Here is a 26800-nt window from a genome sequence, read left to right as displayed (position 1 = left end):
CCATGTTCTTGATCTAACCTTGGTTCTTAGCTCTTGATTCTTAGCCTTAATTTTTGTTTTTGTTCTTTTTTTATTCCTTAAGACACTCACACGTGTGGGTCCATACTCACACATGTAGACTATATGTAGAACCGTAAATACAGATCCAATTAGTCCATTTAAGATAGCCGCCTAAGTAAAATAGACTATTATTATAGGTTTCATTCATGAAATTGCATGTGTTTGCATTTAACCTCAATAATTGGGTCAGTTACTAACTATTTTTTTTTTTAAAATACTGACGTCATGTACTACTTTTATTACTTTTCTTTTTTCCTCTTCAATGACTAGGGTTCTTTGAGACCCCTAATTAGGAAAGGTGGGTCAAAAAGACCAATTTACCTTTGACTGATTTTCTCCATTTTTCATTATTTTCTTGTTATTTTTCTAAACATTATTCTCTTCTACCTCATTTAGAAATTGGGTCTCTAAAAAATAATTTTAATCATTGTTTAATTATAAAAACAAAAGTGAGAGAAAATTAAATCAACAAATGAATCAAATGAAATAAAGTTGATGTAAAAGGAAGATTTTAAAAAAGAAAAGTGTAAAATGTAGATTTATACTAATCCTAATTAATGAAGAAATGAAAATTTAAAATTGGAGTTCCCACATGAGTATAAGGCTTGATTGCAATGAAGATTAAGTATCAACCCTACGTCTCAGTTTCCCTCACAGTGAGGGCTAAGATTTGAGTCTTTTCCCATTTTGTGCTGTTTCGCTGCAATTGAAGTAGAACGAACATACATCAAAGCCCAGACACCGCAAGCCATATGCTGCATCATACTTTTCAGATAAACTTTGAATTTTATAGAATACAACAGCTTTGTACACAATTTATGAAATGGTAGTAGAGAATTTGATGAACAAGAATGAAAGAAATCCACTTTAATTAAACAAGTGTTGGCTCATGATGATGAATGAAGCAGATGGAAGAAGGTAGATCTGGATAATGATACACACCCTTTGAATTAGGGTTATTTATTTAAGATTAGGGCAAGCAAGTGTTGAAGAAGAATCGGGGTTTTGCGATGGGGAATTATGATTACCTCACAAAATACTTTGGATTGATGCAAAATCCCAGAGATCATCAGAAATGGCAACAACTGAGCTCACATCTTGGAGATTGGAAATGGGTTGTTTTATTTTTTTCAACATTGTTCTTTGCCTTGCCCTAGCTCTTGCCCTATCCCTCGACTCTCTGCCCACCCTACGTAATGCCCTGCTCTGTTTGTGTTTGGGAGTGGCCATAAAAGCAGCTTCTTTTGCAGCTCCGCCACCACCATTATTATCCCTAATCATCTCTGACACGGCCTCGGTCGACCCACAACACACACTGCCATACCTATGCCCGCTGTTGTTGGCTAAGCTGTGTTGGAGATCCTTAATTGCGGAGGTTGAGTTAGAGAGAAGCCATTCGATGGTGTTGCTCGCTTTGTCAAAGCCTAGCATGTCTTGAAGGTCGAAGAATTTCCTCGCAATTTGAAGGGACAGCCTCATTCTACGGTCTCTTGGGCCCTGTGCTGTGTAGATCTTACTATGTCTGTCCTTCTTCCCTGTTTTCTTTCTGGAGCTTCCATTTTTTCTATTACCACTGCATTTCTTCTTCTTCTTCACTACCTCAATCCTAGGCTTCTCCGAATTTTGCTTTGTCTGATCATGATGTTGTTCTTGTTCTTGTTCTCCCCAACAATCCGCGCCAATGAAGAAGTGTTGGGACGACAAAATGTGGGTTAAAAACAGGTCATCCTGGTCGAGAAAAGGATGTGGGAAATGTAGATGCAGATTGCGCTCATGTTGTTCCTGATGTTGTAAAGCAATGTGATTAGTTTGGGTGTTGTTGTTAGAACCAAACATGTTTGGGTTCATGATGGGAGATGAGCCCTGAGTGGGTATTGGGAGATGGGGGCAGGGGAGGGGGAGAGGGAGAGGGGAGTGTGGGAGTGAGTGGATAGGAATGATAGGAAGGCATAGGGCGTGTGGGTGCATTTGCAGTGAATGCGAGAGAGAAAGAAAGGGATGTAAATTGGTGAGTGAATAGGGAAACAAAAGTAGGCATAAAAGTGCAGCAGCAGCATCTGAGTGGTGACACTTCACGTGGGTTCAGGTCCGACAGGTTTCTCACATTTTTTAACCTTTTTTAACCTATCACCACTACTACTACTACTACTGTTCTTTCTTTTTCAACACAATCATAGAGATAGGGATAGAGATAGAGACAGAGACAGCGCTTTCTTTGACTGTAAGACCAACTCTCCCTACTGTTGATTCACTCTCTCACATTTACACTTCCCTTCATTCTATATACTTCTTCTCCAATTCATTCTCCACTTGTTGTCTGTGACAACTTAGTGATTTGATATCCAATTGTTGTAGCGGAAGTGGAAGTAAGATTCATTGCACTCACACACCCACAAACTGAAACTAAATCGAGAGACACAAAAATTTACGTGATTTTGGAGAGAAGAAATTCACCTACATCCACAGGTGGTAGCTAATCACGGTAACTAAAGTGTTTACAAGTGTATCTGTCACACTCTCACACTACAAAGTCTCTCTTACAAAGTTTCTCTCAATTGACTTTAGTCAAATACAAAATGAAAATGACTTCACACCTCAAACAATGCTAGATAAGCGTTTGTATAGGTACAGCAAGAGAGTTAATAACCAAAATGAATGAGAACGTGAACAAAACGGTTGTGATAAATTTACTTATCATCAAATCCCATGTTTAAAAGTTTCGTTTTTTCAAAATTTTCCCAGAAGCCTATCAAGTTGCATTATCTCCATGAAACCTGACGAAATAGGGAAAAAAAGAATGGAGAAAACTATAAATAATCAATCAAGGGAATGAAGGGAATGAAGGGAATGAAGGGAATGAAGGGAAATCTGGACAGAAAAGGAAGTGAAGGCATAAATAAGAAAGTGGAAGATGTCCAAAAGAAGATAAGAGTTGATACATTAATTTAGGAGAGAATGAAAAAGGAAGAGGCGTAGCTGACACTAATCTAAAGCAAAGAGTTAGGTTTGTTAATGGCGGAGGCTTTGAGGTGTGGAGGTGAGGTTAGTTAATGAAGGAGGCCTTGTATGTGAGCAATCAAAGAAGAATGGCACCGTAAACACAACCAAATTGAAGCCTCAGCTATGCCTTTGTGGGGCACAAAATGTATGTGCGGACCCCTCCCATGAAAACCATCTGATCAGAACGAGTGTGACAATTGATTAGGCAACAGTGGAAAGTTGGTTTGGAAATGATCTCTTTCTTCCCTTCCTTCTTCTTCTAAGGGCCTCATCTTAATGATTCACACAATTGATTTATGATTTTAGATTACTTTTTTTTTTCATATCATTTTTTAATGTCTAATGTCTAAATAATCAAATGGAAGTGGAAACATAAGAAAAAAAGCAGGTTAATCTTTTAACTTAAACCCAATTTGGATTGTCTCATCCTACATTCTTCTATGCAATTATAAAACACATAATAAGTTACCATATTTACTTAAGAACCTTCTTAGTTTGACCCATCGGAATCATTTTTGTTCTCCTAACTTAAACAATTATTTAGGTGAGACTTGAATCCGTAACATTGTGGTGAATAGTGGTGGTGAATAGTGGTGGTGAATAGTAGGGATGTCCTTCTTCTCCCTGTGGAACACATTTTGAAAGACAAATAACAACAATAAAAATCTTACAATTCGGATTCTTATGGCCAACACTATTCAAGGATGCTACTAAATGAACAACTCTACCATCCACTAAATTAACAAAAATAAAAAAAAAATAAAAAAAATAAAAAGTCTAAATTGGGGAAGAAAATTGACGAGAAACGGCATCTGGGTCTGGGTCCGACTCAAACCCACAGCCCACTCCAATTCTTCGCTCAAAAATGGCTTAGGCAACTTTCATAACTTAAAATTATGAAATACTAACGAAAGCGATAAACTACCTAACAAGAAGCGAACTTCGACGACACCTAGAACAACTTTTGAGAAATGGAAGCTAACGTATATTAATTTAGGGAGAACGTCGGCTGAGGCGAATCATTTAAAAAAAAAAAAGAAAAAAAAGAAAAGAAAAATTACAAAATGGATATAAATATTTTCATAATTTGAGGTAGGCAAAGAAAGGTAGGGTTGGATAAACCCTTCCTATTTGGAGTTTTATTCAAAACAGTGTGAGAGGAAGGGCAAGTGATGCGGATGACATCTTTATTTATACAAATAATTGGCAATAACTCCCTCAAAATGTTGATGCCCATCGTCTTTTAATTTCCTTTTATATATTCTATGTGTTTTCCTGCTTAAAATTACCTAATTTAATTTTCCACACCCCAATTTTTAATTAACCAAACTAAAGCCCTAAAGAATTTTAAGGACCAACCTCTAATTCTATTATTTCTCTAGTCGACCTCACGTGAGCGTGTCCCTTGTCCATGTCATCCTTATCCAATATAATCCCGTCATCTTTTGATCCGAATCATAATAAAAGTAATGGAATCCCCCAAAAAAGGTCATGCAAATACTTCATTCAAGTAGAAAGTGAGAATATTTGTTGAAACCACCCCATCTAAATGGTTGGTAAAATTTCTCTATTTACCGCTGAGAAGTTTAAGAGCGATTTTGGAGAAGTTGAGAAATACTTTCTTTGTGTAAATACTTCATAACTGCTGAGAAGTTAAAGAGCGATTTTGGAGAGGAAGGATCAGTAGAGTACGAGAGACAAGTCTATGGAACCATTTTTGGAGGAGAATAGCTCAGAAGCCTCGACCAAGAATCACGAATCCGCAAGTAAGAATGCAACTTTTGAGCTTGAATTTACTCCTTGGGATGAATCTAAACTTGTTTTTGTTGCATCAGCTTTGTAGGAGTCAAAGATAGGTAAGATAGGTACGATTTCGTGCGTTCATCAAATCGATCCAAACTGTCCATTTCACGCATTTTGTCCATCTTGTAAGACCTATTTGAGCAGTTTGGCAAATTTTGAAATTTTCTAAGGATCCGACACCTATCCGGAGATTTTCTGCGCTCCTCTTTATTCTTGAAGGAGGATTGATTTTTCTTTCACTCTTGAACAAGGTAAAGCGACTGAACCTGAACCTCTATTCCCTTCCCTTCTTGAACTCGTTAAATAGGTGTTTTATTCTCGATCTTCTACTCTCCTGGACTATTACTTCTTTCACTCAGTATATAAGAGCATGTTGAGCATTATTTGTGCACGTTTCCCAAGTAATGAACGAACTAAACTCTGAAGTGAACTATGACTGTGTATCCATGTGTAGGTCGCTATGCTATGTCTCCATTGTATATGCATGCGATTTTATATAGTCATACGATGGTGATTAAGGGCTCGCCAAATAGTTCTTAATTGTAAACTCGGCTCAAGTACCAGGGTTTGAATAACTACAGAATTGGCATATGATGTATGGTTGTACTCTCTAGTAATTGTTTTGGAGATTTCCATTTAGTTTCCTTTTAGTCTAACTATCTGTAACGCCAAGAGAGAGAGAAAAAAAAAAAAAAAAACTAAGTCAACTGAGGGGCAAAGATGTCATTTTGCCCCTCCAGCCCTAATAGGGGTCCAAGGAGAACCCCGTCAGACCCCTGCAAAAGAAAGAAGGAGTTAGAGAGAAGTTGAAGAGGAGTCAGTCGTGAAGGTTAACGGAACACCGTCGGAATCCATCTTCAGACGAGACTTGTACAAGGATTGAGAGGTTAGCGAGGTCGACGCTCTGTCAAGACCCAAGAACATTTCGGGAGATAAGGTTTCTGAACGACATTTCTCAGATCTGAGTCTTCCCTACGTGAATCGATCCTAAAATGCTGAAATCTTCACCTAGGAACAACTCACGCACGGTCTGTGAAGAAGTTTGGCCGAGACATCAACCCGAAGGCAGAGACCCGAGAATCGTCTGAGAACGGTGAGCGAACTTCCGACGTTCTTAATTCGTCTGGTAGTCAAGAAAAAATTACAAAAAAAATACTAGGACGTAGCCCATAACACGATCTAGAACTTTGCTGAAGAAATCATATCGATCCGGTCTACGGATCGAAAGATATGAAAATCGGAAAAGGGGATTGTGTTACAGATTTAAGAAGACAGAGAAGAAAGAAGAAGAAAAAAAAGGGGTCGGCTGGCAACAGGCGCCGGACACGTGTCAACCGTCGGCTGGAGCAACGCAACTCCAGCGAGGTGACGACACGTGTCGCCTGCAAAGCCAAGTCGAACCGCAAACGCGATCCGAGCCAAGCCGAACGAGACCGATCGTTTTGGCTCAGTTGCTCTCTGTTTGCCTGATTTTTGTCCCAGTTCCAGTTCTAATACTGTTTTTACGTGAATAGGGACCTAATTTAAAGAAATCAATATTTTTAGACACCTCACGAGCAAAGAAACGCTAGAAAAAAGGCACACGTCAACCAAGTAAGTCACCACCCGGTATTTAGGAAGAAATACTTATAGGATTTGCTTGGATTGCATGCATGTTAGTAGTTTTGCTTCAGATTAGCTCTCCATGTAAATTATTAGTTAGATTAATTGTTATGATTGTATTGGGTGAATTACATTAGTGTTGCTGTATGCTTTAAACTTCTGCCGTATGTATGTCTGCGTTTAATTTATGTTAGAATTGTGTATGCTGTGTTCCGGGTGCTTATGGACGAATTCGCCCCATTGAGCGTGAACTTCGTTCTCTGGGTGCTTGATGGAGGTCATCGCCCCGTTGAGCCGGTATGCCTAGTTTGCATGAATTACATACTATCATGTTAGAAGAAGGTTGCATGCACACTCTGTTAATTGCTAGGGCCCATGCTTAGGGAATTACTGTTAGGAGCAATATGTCGCTCCAGCCAGACTTAATTTTCCCCTAGGAACTTAGCGATTTACCATGGCAAGAAAGTACCTCGGAGTGTTCATAGATTGCTAGCGTGAGAACGGTATTTATAGCTTTGTGGGAGGACCAAGGGTCCCTGGTAAGTCCTTATTGCTCTTAGGCATTTCGCATGGGAAATGTGTCCCCACGTCGTACAACCCATTAGTTGCATGGGAACGGGTTGGGTCGCGCCCCCCATAGGGGGACTATATGGGCATAGGGGTATTCAGCACACCCCTAGGCTAGGTACCATGTAGTCCCAGATAGCCATGTAAAGGTAGCGCCTCATAGAGAGATAACGACCATATTAGCTTGGCGTAAGGAACCTCTAAGCGTTTAATGAAAGGACGACGAACCAGTGAAACCCAAGGGGCAAGCCCCAAGGGACTAAGATTAGAACCAAATGTCCTAGAACCGAAATAGGAAACCGTGGAAATTCTGTTAAACTAAGATGCGAAGAGAGCCTACAAGTAGGTGGCTTACAAAGTATAATTTTTATACTTATCCTTGCTATGTTTTTTTTTTAGGAGCGCGAGGCGTCGGTCAAGGGCGGGCGTGATGGAGATGGGGATTGTCACAGGGGAATGGGTTGTCCCGAGGCGTCAGTCCAGTCTTTATTTTGTATTTGCATTCTTTCGAAATTTATTTTCAAACTGTCATGTGTTTGGTTTGTTTGTCGTTGGAAAACTTTTTTGGAATTTAAAGATTTTCTCTATTTCATATTTAAAGCATTTTGTGCATTTGTGTCTTGTCGTTAGTCACGATCCGTAGTGAAATACTGGGTCGTGACACTATCACAAGTAGTATGTGTGCACAGTTGTACCTTTCGAGTTTGTTGAATTTGAGATTTATGATGGTTTGTTTATGCATGTGACTTTATGCGGTTATACAGGGACGACTAAGAGTTTGTCAACTAGCCCCTATTTGTAAACCTAACTCGATCGTCAGGGGTCCGGATAATTATAAAATTGGCTTATGATTTATGGCAGTGCTTTGTGAATTAGGGAGTTTGCCACTCTGTTTCCACTTAGTGAACCTGTTGGTTCGGAGCAATAGAGGTCAGAGTAGTACCTTGAGAGTTGGTTGAACCTTATAAGGCATGAAACTTATGACTTATAAGTTTAGATTTTGGGATGGGAGTCATTTTGGTATATCAGGGTGTATCTAAACATTCTAAAGGTGGTTCTAAATTTGTATCTTCTTAATGTGCAAAAAAAAAACAACGCATATACTTTTTCCTTATCCAAAAGGTTAGGCATTATTATTTTGAGAGGATTTATTTAACCATGATCTAACTCAACAACACCAACAAGCTTGTTTGTTCTTATTTATTTTATCTTATTGTTAATGAAAATTGATTCCCATTGGGCATAATTCATAAGTCTGATAATGTTGTAGAGTTTGGGCCCAGAAAGCGAGCCCAAAAAATTGAAAGCACAGAGCACATATTTCACCCTTTTACAGACAACAAAGCCTTAACCCTTCGCAGTTGGCTCATCTCTACCAAAATTAGAATGCCGTGTGTTCCCCAATTCCTCCTCCTCCTCCTCCTCCTCCTCTCATCCCTCGCAGATCTCTCCAATGCCATTCCCTCTCAATACCTGAAGTTCCCATTACTCCACACTAACCCCTTCTCCTCCCCTTCTCAAGCCCTCTCCTCCGACACCCACCGCCTCTCCCTCCTCTTCTCCGCCCACCGCCACAGCCCCACCCTCAAGTCCCCCCTCATCTCCGGCGCCTCCACCGGCTCTGGTCAGTACTTCGTCAATCTCCACCTCGGCACCCCTCCTCAAAGCCTCCTCCTCGTCGTCGATACCGGCAGCGACCTCGTCTGGGTCAAATGCTCCCCCTGCCGCAACTGCTCCCACCACCCTCCCTCCTCTGCTTTCTTCCCCCGCCACTCATCCTCCTTCTCCCCTTTCCACTGCTTCGACCCCCACTGCCGCCTCCTTCCCCACCCCCCTTCTCACCGCTGCAACCACACCCACCTCCACTCCCCCTGCTCCTTCCTCTACTCCTACGCCGACTCCTCCCTCTCCTCCGGCTTCTTCTCCAAAGATGTCACCACCTTCAACACCTTCTCCGGGACCCACACCCAGACCCGTCTCAACGACCTTTCCTTTGGATGTGGCTTTCGGATCTCGGGTCCTAGCGTTTCGGGCGCCCGATTCACTGGAGCACGTGGAGTCATGGGATTGGGCAGAGGCCCGATCTCCTTCTCCTCCCAACTCGGCCACCGATTTGGCAACACTTTTTCTTATTGTCTTATGGATTATACACTCTCTCCGCCGCCCACCAGCTACCTCATGATCGGCGGCGGCCTCCGTAGCCTACCGGTGACGAACGCCTCAAAAATCAGCTACACCCCGTTGCAGATTAACCCTCTGTCCCCGACATTCTACTACATTGTCGTGAAGAGCATCACCGTGGACGGCGTGAAATTGCCCATCAATCCCAAGGTGTGGGCCATCGACGAGCAAGGCAACGGCGGCACGGTGGTGGATTCCGGCACGACATTGACGTATCTAGCTGAGGCAGCATACGAGGAAGTGTTGAAGGCCATGAGACGGCGAGTGAAGCTGCCGAGAGCGCTCCAGTTGAGTCCAGGGTTCGATCTGTGCGTGAACGCATCGAGCGAGTCGCGGATGCGGAGTCTGCCGCAAATAAGATTCCGGGTAGGCGGCGGAGGTGTGTTTGCGCCGCCGGCAAGGAACTATTTTGTGGAGACAGAGGAGGGGGTGATGTGCTTGGCGATCCGACCCGTGGATTCGGGAAATGGGTTTTCGGTGATTGGGAATCTGATGCAACAAGGATTCTTGTTGGAGTTCGATAGAGAGAAGTCGAGGATGGGGTTTTCAAGGCGTGGCTGTGGGCTTCCTTGATCATTGATTTTTGGAGATTGCGTTGATTTGTGTAGTTGTTGCCACCCCTTCCCATTCCACTTTCTTTTTCCTTTTAATATTCATATTCTACCACTTTTCAATTAAATGTAAACCAAAATTAGCTCCATTAAAATAATGAATAATGAATGATTTTAAATATTTTTTTAACAAATAATAATGTAACCCTCTATATTTCTACTTACCTAGAGACTATCACAACTCTATATTTTCAATTGCCTCGTGAGCTACCCAAGACATTCATAGATGGTGTGGAGGTCTACTAGGTTCTTAGGGGCATCTAGGTAGCTTAATTCTCATCTCGCGTTTCTAGGACACTTGAGACTAGCTCCTTGGAGCTAATACAATCTTTTGGTACACTCAAGTCCAGATCTCTAATCACCTCTCGTGATCCCAAAGTGCACGGTCTATTGGAAACATACTAACCTTGGTTAATGTGTCAACCGTGGTAGCTGTAGCACCCTAATCTTAACTTGATTCGCTCGTGTATATTTGTCAAAGAGATATTATTATTAATCGTCTAAAGCACATAACAATATTTTAAACATCACCATTGTCATCTCTGAGTGCAGAGGAGGTCTACTAGGTTCCTAGAATAGATAGGTGGCTTAACTCGAACTTTCGACTTTAATTTATTTTATTCTAACTTATCGAGTCTTTCTTAGTCTAGAAGAATTAGGGTCTAGACCCTCTGACCACCATTCACCATTCTAAGATGCTTAGTCTACGAGAAGCATCTTGACCTAGGTCATCGTCTAGCCAACCTGACTCTAGTGCCTTGGTCCTAGCTTTTTGTAGATAAATACGCTATATAGGGAGAACACACAATGAGTCCCCTTGAAGTTAAATCTTATGTATTTATACAAGCTTAACAGAGAATTAACATCCATTAATCTCCCAAAGCGCAGAACACAATATCCTATCTTCTATTCTAACAAAACATAAAACATTAAAATCAGGAAGCATTCTAAGGGTATTTTGATAATTTTCTATAACAATTTGTATGCTTGCACATTCTAGTGATCCCTATACGCATTACTTGAGAAAAGTTTGAACCATTACTTACATGGATGATGCAAGCCTTTTGAAGCTAACTTTTCACGTGTTAGGAGCTTCAATTTTTTTTTTTTTTTTTTTAAATTTCTTGGGTTCTAATTCATGTCATGATAATGTTAGTATCAAAATCAAGGCAACAAAACAGTCAAAAGGGCAAAGAAAACTAACCTCAGACGCTGGTCACGCACCTTCATGCATGCTAGAAGGAAGAATACGTGCAGTTTCACGCAGGGTAGCGACGTGCTAGGAGGGAGTATGCACGCTAATTGCGCGACACGTGGAGCACTAGACTCAAGCCACCTTCTCTTCTTTCTTAGTAATCTAGTAAGGGTTCTTGCAAGAAGTCAAAATTACCATTTTGTTCTTGAGGGTTGACTTCCATAGTTTTTACTAATTTTTCACTATTTTCTTTTATATTTTTCTGCTAAGTTTCTAGATTTTTTAAAAGTATTTTTTTTAATTATTCTACATATAGCTCTAAGACCTTCAATAAAAAAATTGTAGAGTTTAGAACTTTAAAAAAGAGATCGTGTACTTATTGTTCATGAGAGCTTAGATGTTACAATTCAGCGGAACCTAAAAGACAATGTCTAAAGAAGACAAGATTAATAAAGTATACACCTAAATTGTATTCGGTGTGTCTAGCCTACAACCAATAAGAAACTACATTTCTTTCAAAAAATTATACGAACATAATCTTCAAAGTTTATCTTTTGTATACAAAATTTAGACTATTTTTGTTGGGTACACGTGTTTTAAATCAAGACGATAAGTAGCCACTAGCGTGAAGTTGTTCTACAAATATGTCTGGTTGAGACACTTCTTGTTTGAGCAAGTGTTTAAAGAGATTTCATTTTTAACGCTAAGACGCTCTTTTGTTGTAACACCCTGAGTAAGTATATAAAATAAATAAATAAATAAATAAAAAGGGGGAAAGAAAGGGGAAGACGTGTGGCAGATGCTATAGTACACTGCCGTCGGTTGTGCATCAGAAGTTTGGTGGTGAAAGGACTCAACTGCTGATTTTCGAGGCCACTTTACAAAAAAAAAAAAAAAAAAAAGGGAATAGATAAGGATATAAGGAGGGGTCGAGTTGGGTGGAAGGACACCATTCAGCGGGAAGCCTTGCACCTGAGAACGCTGGAAACCTTGATCGTGTGTGAACGGAGAGAGACAAAAGATCAGAATTTCGTCTAGATCTACGAGGTTCAAGGACGGTGATTGTTGGAAGAATCAAAAAGGGAGACGGAAAAAAAAAAAAACAGTTGGCGATCGTAGAGGTAAGAAGAAAAAAAAGGGAAAATCGGGGAAGAGGAAGGCTGCCTTTCCCCCGCGTAGCCCGGCTGGACATGGACGCTGCCCGGCACGGACGCGCGGCCCATCAAGGGCACGCAACCAGCTCGTGCCGCCTGGACGCGCGGCCTAGTAGGGGCCTAGCCTGCAATGGCTGGCCTAGTGCGGTCTGATTGGGCTGAGCTCTTTTTGTGTAATTCATCCGTTTTAACTCTGATTTTGGCACCGTTTTCACCCGTATTCCTGTTTTTTTCTAACGTAGATATTATTCGAGGAGTTTGACAAATTTTGCAACTCCTGTCGAACAGAAAAAAAAAAGAAAAGAATATCACGCTGCCTAGGTAAGTGGCACCTCAAAACCTTGGATTTAGCTATGCTCATAGTATGCATGAAATTATGGTATAAGAAGTATGTTTTAGAAATTTTAGCATAGAATGAGTTGAGATGACACATGTTGAATGTGATTAGGTATGTTTGCTGAAACTTTAGTGAAACGTGTATGCAACTACCTTCTGAATTGAGATTCATGACTAGTTTCCCATGATTAGATCATTAAGTTATACCTCTGTCACGCATGTTATAGTATTAGCGGTTATCCAAGGACAATTAGGGGTTCGCCAACTAACCCTTAATCGTAAACCTGACTCGATTGTCAGGGGTTCGCGTAACCATAGAACTGGTTATTTTATTGTTGATGGTACCTTAGGGGGGCTTATAGAAAGTTTGCTAGTTAATTTTCTATTAGTGAACCTGTCACAAGTGATAGGGGTCCACATTGGTCCTTTAGAGTTGGTCAAGAGATATTGCTCATGCCTATGAGTTAGCGGTTATTCAAGGACGATTCGGGGTTCGCCAACTAACCTTTAATCGTAAACTTGACTCGATTGTCAGGGGTCCTCGTAACTATAAAACTGGCCATTTTATTCTTGAGGGTACCTTGTGGGAAGTTTGCCAGTTAATTTCCTATTAGTGAACTTGTCACGAGTGACAGGGGTCTACATTGGTACATGAGAGTTGGTCGAGATTTATTGTTCATGCATATGAGTTAGCGGTTATCCGATGACGATTAGGGGTTCGCCAACTAATCTCTAATCGTGAACTTGACTCGATTGTCAGGGGTCCGTGTAACTATAGAACTGGTCATTTTATTGTTGATGGTACTTTGTAGGGACTTATAGGAAGCTTGCCAGTTAGTTTCTTTTAAGTGAACTTGTCACGAGTGACAGGGGTCTACAGTAGTACACTTGAGAGTTGGTCGATTCCTAAAATGCATGAACCTTGAGTATCGAGGTCGCGTCTTGAGGTCCTTGAGATTTGATGATGAAAGAGAGACTATTAGAGACAATTAGTCTAGTGGCCTAGAGAACCTAAGAGTATTCTAAGGGCTGGAGGTCCAGATAGGACCATGAACCAAGAGAAAACTAGAATGAGAAGAACCTAGGGTACCCACACGGGGGAATAAACCCCCACAGGAAATAAGATAACAAACACATAAGTAAGATCAATATGAACTATCAGCAAGCTGCTTACTGAGTATATCTTATATACTCATTCTTGCTACTTTGTCTTTCTTTAAGACGAGGCATGAGGGAGCGGTCAGGGAGGAGGTGCACACGAGCTGGGGGGAGGGGGTATGGAGTTTTGGGCTGGTGTCTTGTGTCTCATTGATATGTTTTCTTACGAACCCTTTTCGTTTCGTTGGTATGGTTAGGTTTTATGAACTTCCTATGTTGTGTCCCTTTGTGAGCATGTAGTGTGGAGTGTTGGTCTTGTTGATTGTTGTCAGACGTTGATGTAGATGAACTGAATTTCCTTATATGTATGCATGTTCAAAATTTTTAAATTTTATGCACTTTTTCATTATTTCCAAGTAAGAAAGGTAACGACTTGTGGCTCGAGTCCCTCGAAAAACGGGTCGTTACATTTGGTGTCGAGATACTTGTCTTCAATATTTTTTTTTCTTAAATTTAATTCCTTTCATGACCGTTTTTTCCTCAAATTAAGGCTAAATAACAATTTTTTTTTTTTTTTTTTGTTTATCATTAATCTTCTTAAACTCTTTGATCTGCTCCAAGTTGGTTGATTCATACAAATTAAACGAATAAACGTATGAAAATAGTGGAACTAACATTAAAAAAGGCCCATAGTGATGGTGTTACTATAACACGTGCGGAAGCAATTTAGATCTTAGACACTCTAAGTACATCGATTATAGTAAATTAGTTAGCATGTTCCAAAGCATTAAAAATCGATAAGTTTGAATACTAATCTTTTGTAGTTCAAATTCCTTTTTTTCTCACGAACCGATTTCGAACCACCACTAGTGTCTTCCCTACTATTCTCCGGTCTTAGAACGGAATTGTGGAATCCAGTGAGTGACTAAACTTGATAGGAATTTAGTATATGTAAAGAGAGAGAGTTTGTGAGAGTTTTTCTCAAGGTTTTTCCAAGGAAGAAGTTTCATGTACCTCGATCACTCTATTTTAGAGTCATATTTCCGTGTTCATGCAATTTTGAGATTACCAAATTTTGACACTCAAAATTCCACTCAAATGGTGGGATTATGTGGGAAGCATGCAAGTTTGAGTTAACTAAATTTTGATGCTCAAAATTCCACTCAAATTTGTGAGGTTTATTTGGCAAGCATGCAAGTTTGGTTAAACCAAATTTTGATACCTCAAAATTCCACAAACTCAAACATGGATTTTTCCATTAAGTGAAGTCAACATTTTGACTTTCTTCGTTTTAATTCGATTTTTTCATTAAGTGACGTCAACATTTTGACTTTCTTCATTTTAATTCAAAAATTATTTTGAATAATTAATTTCAAATTAAAGTAATATTAAATGATTAATTAATATTTAACTTTCATTCAAATGTCAATCCCAATCAATTCCCAAACATATTTGATTAAAATATTTAAATCTTATTTAAATATCTCTGATTCTCTCTTTTTGTTTAATTCGTAAATAAAACAAAAATGCGGTTAAATATATTGTATATATGTAGCGCATATTCCCTAATTTGAATTCGAACACTTCGAACTCACTCGTCACACTGTTCTATGGTTTAGTCCGATATGAGATAGTAGGGGGACCTAATGGACCTATAGATCATGGGCTCCAATGATCCAGGATTAACTAGCTAAACTCACTAACCTTGTTAACCAACATTCGTTAACTACTAGGACACTCCACTATAGCCTAGTAGTAGCACTCCCCTCAGTATAGATATATTTCTGTCCATTTGATATGACCATGATTAGTAAGTCGTTTCTTCACAGGTTGTTCGTAACTAGAGTTGGGTCAATTTACGTTTTACCCCTAAAGTTACTTCTTATTCCTTATATCCCATTGATCCTTTAATGAACAATTGGTTTGTGGTCTAACCAGTAAACTGAATCCCTCTCGGGCCAATGAGAGGGTGGGGCCCCTTGTTTAAGACTTGGAGTCAGTACTTAAGGGAACTACCTCTCTTCTATCCCTAAAAGTGGGGAGTGAATTCCATCTTGCACCCCACGTCTCCAGCCATTCACCTAGTCTTACCCCTAAAATGGGAGGCCTATTAAGTCGGCGAACTCGAGTCACTCTCACCCCATGCAAATCTAAGGATAATTTCGAATAAACAGAAGTTCATGGTTAGCTCAAGATTAAGATCGAATTACCTAGGTCATCGAATGAAAAGAAATAAGTCTCAACAGTAAACGACATTATAAAGTGAGAGTGGTTTTCTTCATGGTCTGATCTTATGCAATACTCATTGCATAGAACGCCCCCACTCACATGTCTCCACATGTACAATTTAGTGTTCACATTGTTTATATCATATACAAAAGTGGGCCGCATCCATAGTATCCCCAGAATAAGGTACTCAGCCTTATCCATGTACTATAGATCATTTTGACTATATACTTGAATTTGATCCACTTTTATGTCTCTACATATAGTTCAAGTAATCATACTATAGCCAGAGTGTTCTTAGTTTATTGAATTTAGATTAATGATCGTAACATTCACTTTATTCAATAACAATCTTTACTAAATAAACATCAATAATAACTTTATTGAAAACATAATATGTTTTTGTTTACAAACTATGAGTTTTAGGATATAAAACCTAACAAACTCCAGCTTGGACTAAAACTCTAGTGGGGTTTTATAATGTTGAGTAGAGAGAAAGACATAAATACAATGAACTAGGGCATCACATACCCATGCATTTTCTCCCCACTTGCCCTAGATTACATAACTCGTAGTCTTAGACTCACTAGGTGCCCTTCAAACACTTTAGTCGTGAGGGGCTTTGTAAATGGATTAGCAATGTTGTGCTCTGAAGCTATCTGTGTGACAATCACATCTCCTCGTTGTACAATCTCCCTTATGAGATGATATTTGTGCTCAATATGTTTTTCTCGCTTATGGTTTCTTGGTTCTTTAGAATTTGCAACTGCTCCACTGTTATCACAATAAAGAGTGATGGGCAGATGCATATTTGAAATGACTTCCAAATCAGTTAAGAACTTCCTAAGCCATACTGATTCTTTCGTTGCCTCACAAGCAGCAACATACTCAGCCTCAATGGTGGAATCAACAAGGCAACCTTGCTTTATGCTTCTCCATATTATTGCTCTTCCGTTCAGAGTGAAGACAGATCCTGATGTCGATTTCCTCGAATCTACATCGGTCTAAAAATCTAAGTCAGTGTACCTTGTAAGGATTAGATCTTTAGCGCCATACATTAGCATATAATCTCTCGTTCTTCTAAGATACTTGAGGATATTCTTAACGACAATCCAATGAGCACGTCCCGGATTGGACTGATACCTGCTGACAATTTTCACAGCATAGCATATATCGGGTCGGGTAGATAGCATGACATACATCAGACTACTGACTGCTGATGCATAGGAAATATGTCGCATATCCTCAACTTCTTGAGGTGTCTTAGGACTTTGTTCCTTCGACAAATGAACTCCGTGCCTGAAAGGTAATAATTCTTTCTTTGAGTCCTGCATCTTATATCAAACCAACATTTTGTCGATGTACGATGCCTGAGACAATGCTAGTGTTTTGTTCTTGCGATTTCGAACAATTTGGATTCCAAGAACAAACTAAGCCTCTCCCAAATCTTTCATTTGGAATTGTGTCGCTAGCCAATGCTTAATGTCAGTCAGAAATCCCACATCATTCTCAATGAGTAGGATATCGTCAACGTACGACACCAGGAAAGCTACTGTAGAGTTGACTATCCTTTTGTAAACACAAGGTTCGTCAACATTCTGTCTAAAGCTATAAGATTTGATCGCAGTATCAAACTTTATATTCCAGGATTGAGATGCTTGCTTCAACCCATAAATGGATCTTTTAAGCTTGCAAACTCTTTGCTCGTGATCCTATTCAATGAACCCCTCTGGTTGAGCCATATAGATACTCTCTTCAAGATTTCCGTTTAGAAAGGCCGTCTTAACATCCATTTGCCAAATTTCATAATCATAAAATGTGGCAATGTACAAGAGTATTCTAATCGATTTAAGCATAGCAACAGGAGAGAAGGTTTCCTCATAGTCCACCCCCTCTCTTTGGGTATAACCCTTTGCTACAAGTCGAGCTTTAAAGGTCTGTACCTTACCAGTTTGGTTTCGTTTTCTCTTATAGATCCATTTGCAACCAATACAGTTTACCCCATCTAGTTGATCTACAAGTTCCAAGACTGAATTGAAGTACATTGACTCCATTTCAAGATTCATGGCTTTGATCCACTGATCTTTATCTTCATCATTCATTGCCTGTTTATAGGTCAATGGATCCTCAACGCCATCATCAAGTATGATGACCTATGTTTCTGCCAAATCCAAGTAACGATTGGGTTGAGTTATAACCCTCCACTACATATGTTCAAAATGTATGCAGCAGACTCCAATGCATATCCCTAAAACGAATCAGGTAATTGAGCGAAACTCATCATAGACCAAACCATGTCTAACAGAGTTCTATTTCTCCTTTCTGATACACCATTTTGTTGTGGCATACTAGGGGCTGAGAGTTGAGACATTATTCCATGTTCAATCATATAGTCTTGGAATCTTAAGTCCATATACTCTCCACCTCGATCTGATTGAAGTGTTTTAATAGTTTTTCCTAATAGATTCTCAACCTCAGCCTTATACTCTCTGAACTTTTCAAGAGCTTCGGACTTGTGATGCATTAGGTAAATATAGCCATACCTTCAATAATCATCAATAAAACTGATCAAATATTCATACTCTCCTCGTGCTTTGACATTCATTGGACCACAAAGATCTGTATGCACGAGTTCTAAGATTTCTTTGGCTCTATAACCTTTTTCGAAAAAATGTCGTTTAGTCATTTTACCTTAAAGACAGGACTCACATGGAGGTAAAAAGTTGTCTTCTAACTTATTTAAAAGTCCCCTTTTAACCAATCTCTCAATCCTATCCAGATTAATGTGGCCTAGTCTTAAGTGCCAAAGATAAATATTAGGAAAAAAAATTTTGTCGTTTATTTTGAGTTTCAGTTGTTTTAAACATCACGGTATTTAAAATAGCTTTTGTTTCGCTCGGTTTTAACATATATAAGTTTTTTTCTAATTTTGCAGAACAAATATGAATACCTCTTTTGCAAATGAACGCTTCATTGATTTCAAAAGATACTTTATACAATTATTCTAATAAACAAGATATAGATATTAGATTTCTTTTTATTCTAGGAACAAAAAGTACATTATCTAATATAATGAATCTATCTCCAAAAAACAACTTTAAATTTCCTATTGATCTTGCTGAGACAACTTCTCTAGTTCCAATCCTGAGTGTTATCTCGCCTTCCGCAATCATTCTCCAGGAACTAGTTTCCTGAAAAAAAGAACAAATATGATTAGTGGCCCCTGAATTCAGTATACAGGTTGAGTGATCATACTCTACTAAACATAATTCTACAACTAGTAAATCATATTTACTATGTTGTGCCCACTTTTCTTGCAATGGAAACATTTTCCATTATCTGCATTTTGAACCTTGCATTTGCAGTCAATAGGAATCTTATCTTTCCCCTTACCCTTTTTGTCACATGCATCCCAAACTGTTCAGTTTGCATTTGAGTCGGGGTTTAAGGGACATTCCTCAGCTAAAACAAACCTCAAATTATCATTTGCAAGTATTGTGTTTAGGTTTGATTTCCTTGTTGCGTAATTGTCGCCGTTTAATTTCTCAGAAGCGAGTAATTGTACTATTGAGCTTGACATGCTGAGATTTAAAACAAATTCTATTAGTGATTTGACTTAATTCTGTTTAATCCAATCAGGTTTAGCAAATGTAATAATGTACCAAAAAATTATTGATTTGCAACGATACTTTAGTGAGTTAGAGCAACTGTTACCAAGGGGTTGTCAATCACTCCTTCACTAAACTAAGACATTCTTGACTTAAACACTAATCCCAGAATAATTCTTATTCCTATAGTGTTTTAGTTATTGCTGCTTTGGTCAAGAATATACTAACTCTTAGTAATTCTTCGTAAGTGTGACCCGCCATTTTCAGACCTCAGAGATCGGCCCCAACAATGCTATCGAATGAAAAAAGTCAAAGTTGGGAATGGACCTAAGAAATCCTATCCATTTATGGAGTTTGCGTTGTTTCGACTCCCATGTTATGACCCCCGAATGGGTAATTGCTCTAGGGCAACATGCAGGCAAAACATGGGAATCTCACGATGCAACCTAGTTGTGGAGACCATAGGACATGTTCATATACTTCCTTCTCCCACTTACTATAAATACTTTCTCTATTTACCTTGTTATTGACTCATGCAAATACCTTCCGAATGGAGGCCGCACCCAAGGCGACACAAGGCCGAGCATGAATCTCCCAGTATGAATTTTTTAGAGAGCATAAAAAGAAAACGATATATCTCATATACCTTTTCCCTCCCACTAAGTATTTTAGACGGTTGGGTATACTCATTACTTAAGTATATTTCGGCTAATTAAATATAACTTAAGTCTAGGTGATTTTTCTAAAACTTACATCACTCACGCATGCTCATAAAACTGGGCTAACTAAGCTCAAGTACTGGTCCGATCTCCAGGTAGTAGGTGTTCCGTAAACCGTCAACTTAAGTACCTCTAGCCTTAGACAAGATCGTGCCAGGTGAGCTTTCTTGTAACCGCAATTTTATAAGATATCGACCTATTTTAACTATTAAAATTGATTGTGGTTGGTTGTTAACCTTAAGTGAGCATGCATTTATCGTTGTTATAGATTTTAAGGTCTGTCTCATTTTATGACGTTGAAAATAACCTATAATATGTATCTATCATGCTTTATATAACAATTATATAATCATCCATTCCATGCAATAATATAACAATTTATATCTATCATTCATGGAACCCTAAACATGCATACTATACATTATAACACTTATAACATACTTGTAATGCATGAAACATGCTTAGCCTATGGTGGGATTTTAAATCTATATGACATACTTTATGCATATACATTTACTATTTAATTAAAACATACATTCACAATGCATAATTAATTAAACACACTAAAGTGGACTGGTTTTGACATTTTAAAGCAAGCAATTAACTAAATTATTACATTAATAATTTGAAATTAACGTGAACCGCTCCTGAGGATTACGAACTGACCTAACCAACCCTTAAAAACAATGAACTGGACCCCAACTGGCAGAAAAACACCAAAACCGCCTCTTCCATCTTCTTCTTTGGTTCAACTTACTTTTGTTTTCATTATCGATCAATTACAACCTAAAATGGACTCTAATGACTTCATAAAAATTAGAGACCTTTCTTCACTCATTAAAGCCCATACACAGGCCAATTACAATAATTGTATCAAAAGGAAGCTTAAAAAAAATGCCAAAACCATAAACATCCACTTTAGCAACCACAAAATTTCATTCATGAAATGGTACCCACCATGCTCAAATTAATGTAAATAAAGTGCCTAAAGTTTGCTTCGATACCAATTGATGGTGTTACTATAACACGTGCGAAAGCAATTTAAATCTTAGACACTCCAAGTACATCAATTATAGTAAATTAGCTAACATGTTCAAAAGCATTAAAACTCAATGAGTTTAAATACTAACCTTTTGTAGTTCAAAGTCCTTTTTCCTCATGAACTGATTTTGAACCACCACTAGTGTCTTCCCTAATTTGAATTCCAACATTTTGAACTCACTCGTCAGACTGTTCTATGGTTTAGTCCGATATGAGCTAGCAGGGGGACCTAATGGACCTATAGATCATGGGCTCCAACGATCCGAGAGTAACCGGCTAAACTCATTAACCTTGTTAACTAACATTCGTTAACTACTAGGACACTCCACTGTAGCCTACTAGTTGCACTTCTCTCACTATAGATATATTTTTGTCCATTTGATATAGCTATGATTAATAAGTCGATCCTTCACAGGTTGTTCGTAACCAGAGATGGGTCAATTTACCGTTTTACCCCTGAAGTTACTTCTTGTTTCTTATGTCCCACTAATCCTCTAATGAACAATTGGTTTGTGGTCCAACCAGTAAACCGAATCTCTCTCAGGCCAATGAGAGGGTGGGGCCTCTTGTTCAAGACCTGGAGTATGTACTTAAGGGGAACTACCTCTCTTTTATCCCTTAAAGTGGATACGAGTGAATTCCATCTTGCACCCCACGTCCCCAGCCATTCACCCAGTCTTTTCGGGAGGCCTATTGAGTCGGCGAACTCGAGCCACTCTCACCCATGTAAATCTAAGGATAATTCTGAATAAATAGGAATTCATGGTTAGCTCAGGATTAAGATCGAGTTACCTTGGTCATCGAATGAAAAGAAATAAGTCTCAACAGTAAACGACATTATAAAGTGAGAGTGGTTTTCTTCATGGTCCAACCTTATGCAATACTCATTGCATAGGACGCTCCCACTCACATGTCTCCACATGTACAATTTAGTGATCACATTGTTTATATCATATGCAAAAGTGGACCGCATCCATAGTGTCCCCAGAATAAGGTACTCAGTCTTATCCCTGTACTATAGATCATTTTAACTATATACTTGAACTTGATCCACTCTTACTCTACATATAGTTTAAGTAATCATACTATAGCCAGAGTGTTCTTAGTTTATTGAATTTAGATTAATGATCGTAACATTCACTTTATTCAATAAAAATCTTTACTGAATAAACATCAATAAACTGAATAAACATCAATAATCACTTTATTGAAAACAAAATATGTTTTTGTTTACAAACTATGAGTTTTAAGACCTAAAACCCACACATAGGTAGCACATTTTAGGTAATATCACATTGATCCATGGCTAGCGTATCCTTACCTTGGCTTCTTTTATTCCGTTGTTGTCCTTAGATCGTCAATATTGTTCATCATCTTGCTCATTCTTAATTATAGGTTGATTTTGTAAGCAATTTTTTTTTCTTCACAAATGGTCTCAATTTCATTGCTAAAATCAAGACAGGCATAATACATCTTAGTTTCACGTGACATCAATGGTAAACTCATTTGATTGAGGGAAGAACATGGCATGCACAGAGTGTGGTGCGATACTACCAAACTTAAACTAGTTAGGAAATTTTAAGTATACCCAAAATAACGTATGAGTTTACTTTTTTGTATATTTCGAGCAATAACTGAACCTAAGAAAGTGTCTAAGGTTAAGAGCTGCATGATGGCTTTCCTTTTGGAAGGTCGACCCTAAACTCGATCTCTTGCCAACGCCAAGGAAGGGAATTTTGGTAAAGCCAACCATGGGTAGGTGTTGGTTTCAAATTTTGAATATCCTTAAATGGTAGGGAAGTGGCACCGAAAACATGTTGAGAAAAGAGTCAACTGGACCCATAAAATTTCGTGGCAGTCGCATTTATTGTTGAAGCCAACAAGAAAAAGGAAGGACTGGTGTTATCATTATGTACCCAAACACACACACATGATAAGTAAATAAATAACCAAAAGAGGATGAAAACCCATATCCCACTTGCTATATTGTTTTTAAATCTTTTGTAGCTGTCGCCTTTTCTGGTTACTACAAATCATGTGACTTCTATTATGTACCATAAATATTATCCAATCCAATAAACCAAAACATACACAAAAATATTGAAAATTTTTAATTCTATGTTTTTTTTTTCTCTAAGTTCAATAATTAGGAACATGTTGATTATTTTACCACCTTAAACTTGATTTGAGTCTAAGATAAGATCCAATAATTTTAAAACTTTTACATGATCCATAGACATCATTTAGGACCTCTTATAAAGTTCATGACATTTTTGGAGTTGTTTGAGTCACGATCTGAAAGTAAGTTCCTATTGAGGCATTATGGTCATTTTACGTCATTACTTGGTTTAGCCTATTATCCTTATCTAACAACCACAAAATTTCATATATAGCCTTAATATGTCATATTATTGCTAGCAATAAAATTTTATGAGTAGAAAAGTTTATTAGTGAGTTATTTTAATATTACTTGATTTTAGAGCAAAACACTCTGTTTAGGTCCTTTAACCCATAATTCTTGACTTAATTGTTCCCTTAACTTAAGATTCATATTAGAATCCAAGCAACTCCATCAGGTATAACTTAAGAAAATTTTAAATTTGCTACTTATCTCATTATTGATGCTCGGGTCCTTGATTCTTGAGCTTCCGATATCTAAATTGTTCCAAATTTTATTTGATAGGTCCATTTTTGGGTTAGAGACATTTTTGTAATTATTTTGAACTTGGTATCTTTTTTTTTTGTAATTTTTATTGTTTTTTTTTTCTTCTCTATAAAAAATTAAATATCTGAAAAAATTTCTTAAATTAAAAAAATTACATTTTTACCCTTTAGTGTTACACTTGGGTCACTAGTCTAAGGACCTTAGTCCTTTGTCTTTCTTAGTGGATTAGAGGATTAGAGCTTGTGTTGTACTTATTTATTTTTTTGTTCTTATCCTCGGAGCATTTTCTTAGTTGTCATGGATTCTTGGTTTCTTGCTCCAAAGGGTTATTCCAAAGGCACAATTATGTCGTATGTTTTATCATAAATTTTTAAAACCTAATAATAACTCATAAGCGAAGAAGATTAGATTCTACCTAACTATGCATAAGTTCATAAGTAAGTCATAACATTAGATGTCCTCTAGGGACTTTGAAAACATATTAGAGTCTTTATAGGAGTATTTAGGTCATTTACCACACTAATCGTAGTTTAGGTTCTAAACTTAATCCAAATATCTTGAAATCTTGGGTAAACCTTCGTGTTCTTGTATATGGGTTATCTTAAAATCATAAGTCATTTGGAGGGTGTTTGGACCTTAAATTATCTTAAAGAAGTTCTAGCGGCATTTTGATCATTTTATCTTTAATTCTTTGTTTAACCTTGTAACTTGTTATACCATTGAAAGTAAGTCATATATATATATATATATATATATCATCTTCGGTCATTTGGAATTCATTTGGCCCATGAATTAATATTTAGGCGTGTATGACCATTTTGATCATAAAATTCATATATATCCTTAACATATCATATTAAGCTTTCTATATAAAAATTCATGAGCAACAAACTCCAATTAGTGAGTTATTTTAATGTTATTCGATTCCCAAGCAAAAGGCTCGGTTTAGGTCCTTAACTCAAGGTTCTTTACTTAATTCTTCCATATTCCTTAAATTTTAGTTAATTTAAGATTAATTTTAAAACCAAGTGATTCCTACTAGTATAACTTGAGAAAATTTCAGTTCAGTTATTTACCTCTTTTATGATGTTTGAGACTTCATTTCTCGAACTTTTGGTTCATGAATTGCTCCAAATTTTCTTGGTAGGTTCCTCAAAGATTTTAATTTTTGGAACCATAAAGAAATTCAACAGAATCATCCTTTTGGTTGGAAGGATGGGTTGGCCATTACATTATCATCATTCAAAATAGGAGAAGAAGACATGCATGTCTGCCATTGGTACCCCTAAAAATGACATCCTTCAGCCTTACTTAATGATGGAGTTGTAATGAAGAATTTGGGACCGAGTTTTTTATCTTGTCGTGAATTATAGCCAAAGTTATAAGACTTTGAGACTTATTGATGAGCAGCTCAATAAAAACCTCTTCAACTCACAATTTCTTCATGAAATCCACGAAGTGAATGGTATTCTTTAATTTGAGTTTAAAGAATCGTATATGAAGAACTTGGTGTTTCCCAAATTTATCAAAAACAAACATGATAATGAAGTTTTCATGAAAAATGTTCCTTCATATCCTAGAAAGTGAATGGGATGGGTTGGATTAGCCACCGATTGCATTGTTGAGTTTTGAAAGCTCAACCATTCATGGTGGTGGAATTGATGGAATACGTTTGGATATTTTCAACTCACAAATTGTTCCTAAAATTTGTTGAAACCTCATTTAGAACCTACGAATTGGTTAGAGATAAATTGATGGACTATAGCTCTTGAAAAACTCGAAAGTTAAAAACCTAACAACTAAAAGCAAATTATTTGGTGTCTAGGAGTTCTCTTTTTCAAACTTTCTTCAGAGGATTTGTATCTTTGTAAAACCTTGCAATGAGAATCCCTTCCTTGAGTTCTTAATCTTACTTAGTCTCTTAAGCTCTTTTTCTAGATTTTTTGAACGCGAGGCGACTTAACTTACTCGAGTATAGGGTCTTAAAAAAAAAAAACTTTATCACATATTTTTATTCTCGAGTTTTACACGAATGTCAGTGGTTCAAGGCAAGTCATTACAAAATTAGAGCAAACAAACTTCAAAATCAATATTAGGTTGAAAAATTGAGTCAAACAGGTCCAATTGACCAAAATTTATTACCGAGGAGCGGACCATTGATCGAGCCGACTACCGTTGACCAAGCTGTTGGAATTGCACATGACCCGCACGCATTCGATAGCTGCAATGAACTGATGATGGGCCACACGCATGAACTGAACTAGTGAGCTACTATGCTAGAATTATGTCCAACAGGGATGAGCCTAAAGGAGTGTTGGGCTTGTGGGCTGGGTTGTTGGATGTCGGCCGAAGGATGAATTGGGTTGGGTTGACTTTCAGGATAATGGATTGAATCGAACCATGCTGCACGAACCAAACCGGACAGAGATGGACTACTTGTTCAACCTCATGCGAACCAGTCGCCTACTGCATTTCTAGTTTGATTATTAGGACTACTTGTTCATTGTTTTAATAGCGAGGTAGAAGATGAGTGATGAGGATATCGTGTAACGACCCTAAATTTTCTACTTAATTTATGGTAGTACACATACCATGAATCATTTCATGAACATTTAACGTGGAATTAACTCTATTAATACTTTGTAATGAAATCAACCTTAAACTTGCCTGTTTCATCTATTACCTTTGAATAAAACTAGTACAAAGAAAAATTAAAACAAAAAACAATACAAAATCAAATGCTCTATACTAATGTACATACTACTAAATGGAAATGTAATTAACTTATACTAAATTATAGTCTACTAAAATTAAATACGAATCAATTCTATGTATATGCCACAATTTCGAGGTTTGTGATGCCACCGTTAACCTTGCAGGAGCGCTTTGCCTTTACCTGAAAAATATAGTAGCACGTGGCTGTTAAAATATCAT

General features: G+C 37.9%; 2 protein-coding genes across 2 annotated transcripts; one reads left to right on the top strand and one right to left on the bottom strand.

Annotated features, from left to right (window-relative positions):
• Positions 1-921: 921 nt before the first annotated feature.
• Positions 922-1981, bottom strand: LOC111436600 (transcription factor TCP12-like). The gene has a single exon (XM_023074349.1). The coding sequence runs from the start codon at positions 1906-1908 to the stop codon at positions 1090-1092; it is 819 nt and encodes a 272-aa protein (XP_022930117.1). The 5' UTR covers positions 1909-1981; the 3' UTR covers positions 922-1089.
• Positions 1982-8381: 6400 nt separating this feature from the next.
• On the top strand, positions 8382-9947 carry LOC111436585 (aspartyl protease family protein 2-like). The gene has a single exon (XM_023074333.1). The coding sequence runs from the start codon at positions 8419-8421 to the stop codon at positions 9784-9786; it is 1368 nt and encodes a 455-aa protein (XP_022930101.1). The 5' UTR covers positions 8382-8418; the 3' UTR covers positions 9787-9947.
• Positions 9948-26800: the final 16853 nt, after the last annotated feature.

Source organism: Cucurbita moschata, unplaced genomic scaffold (assembly GCF_002738365.1).
Source record: "Cucurbita moschata cultivar Rifu unplaced genomic scaffold, Cmos_1.0 Cmo_Scf00056, whole genome shotgun sequence".
In the NCBI taxonomy this organism is placed as follows: domain Eukaryota; kingdom Viridiplantae; phylum Streptophyta; class Magnoliopsida; order Cucurbitales; family Cucurbitaceae; genus Cucurbita; species Cucurbita moschata.
This window is presented reverse-complemented; position numbering and strand designations above follow the sequence as displayed.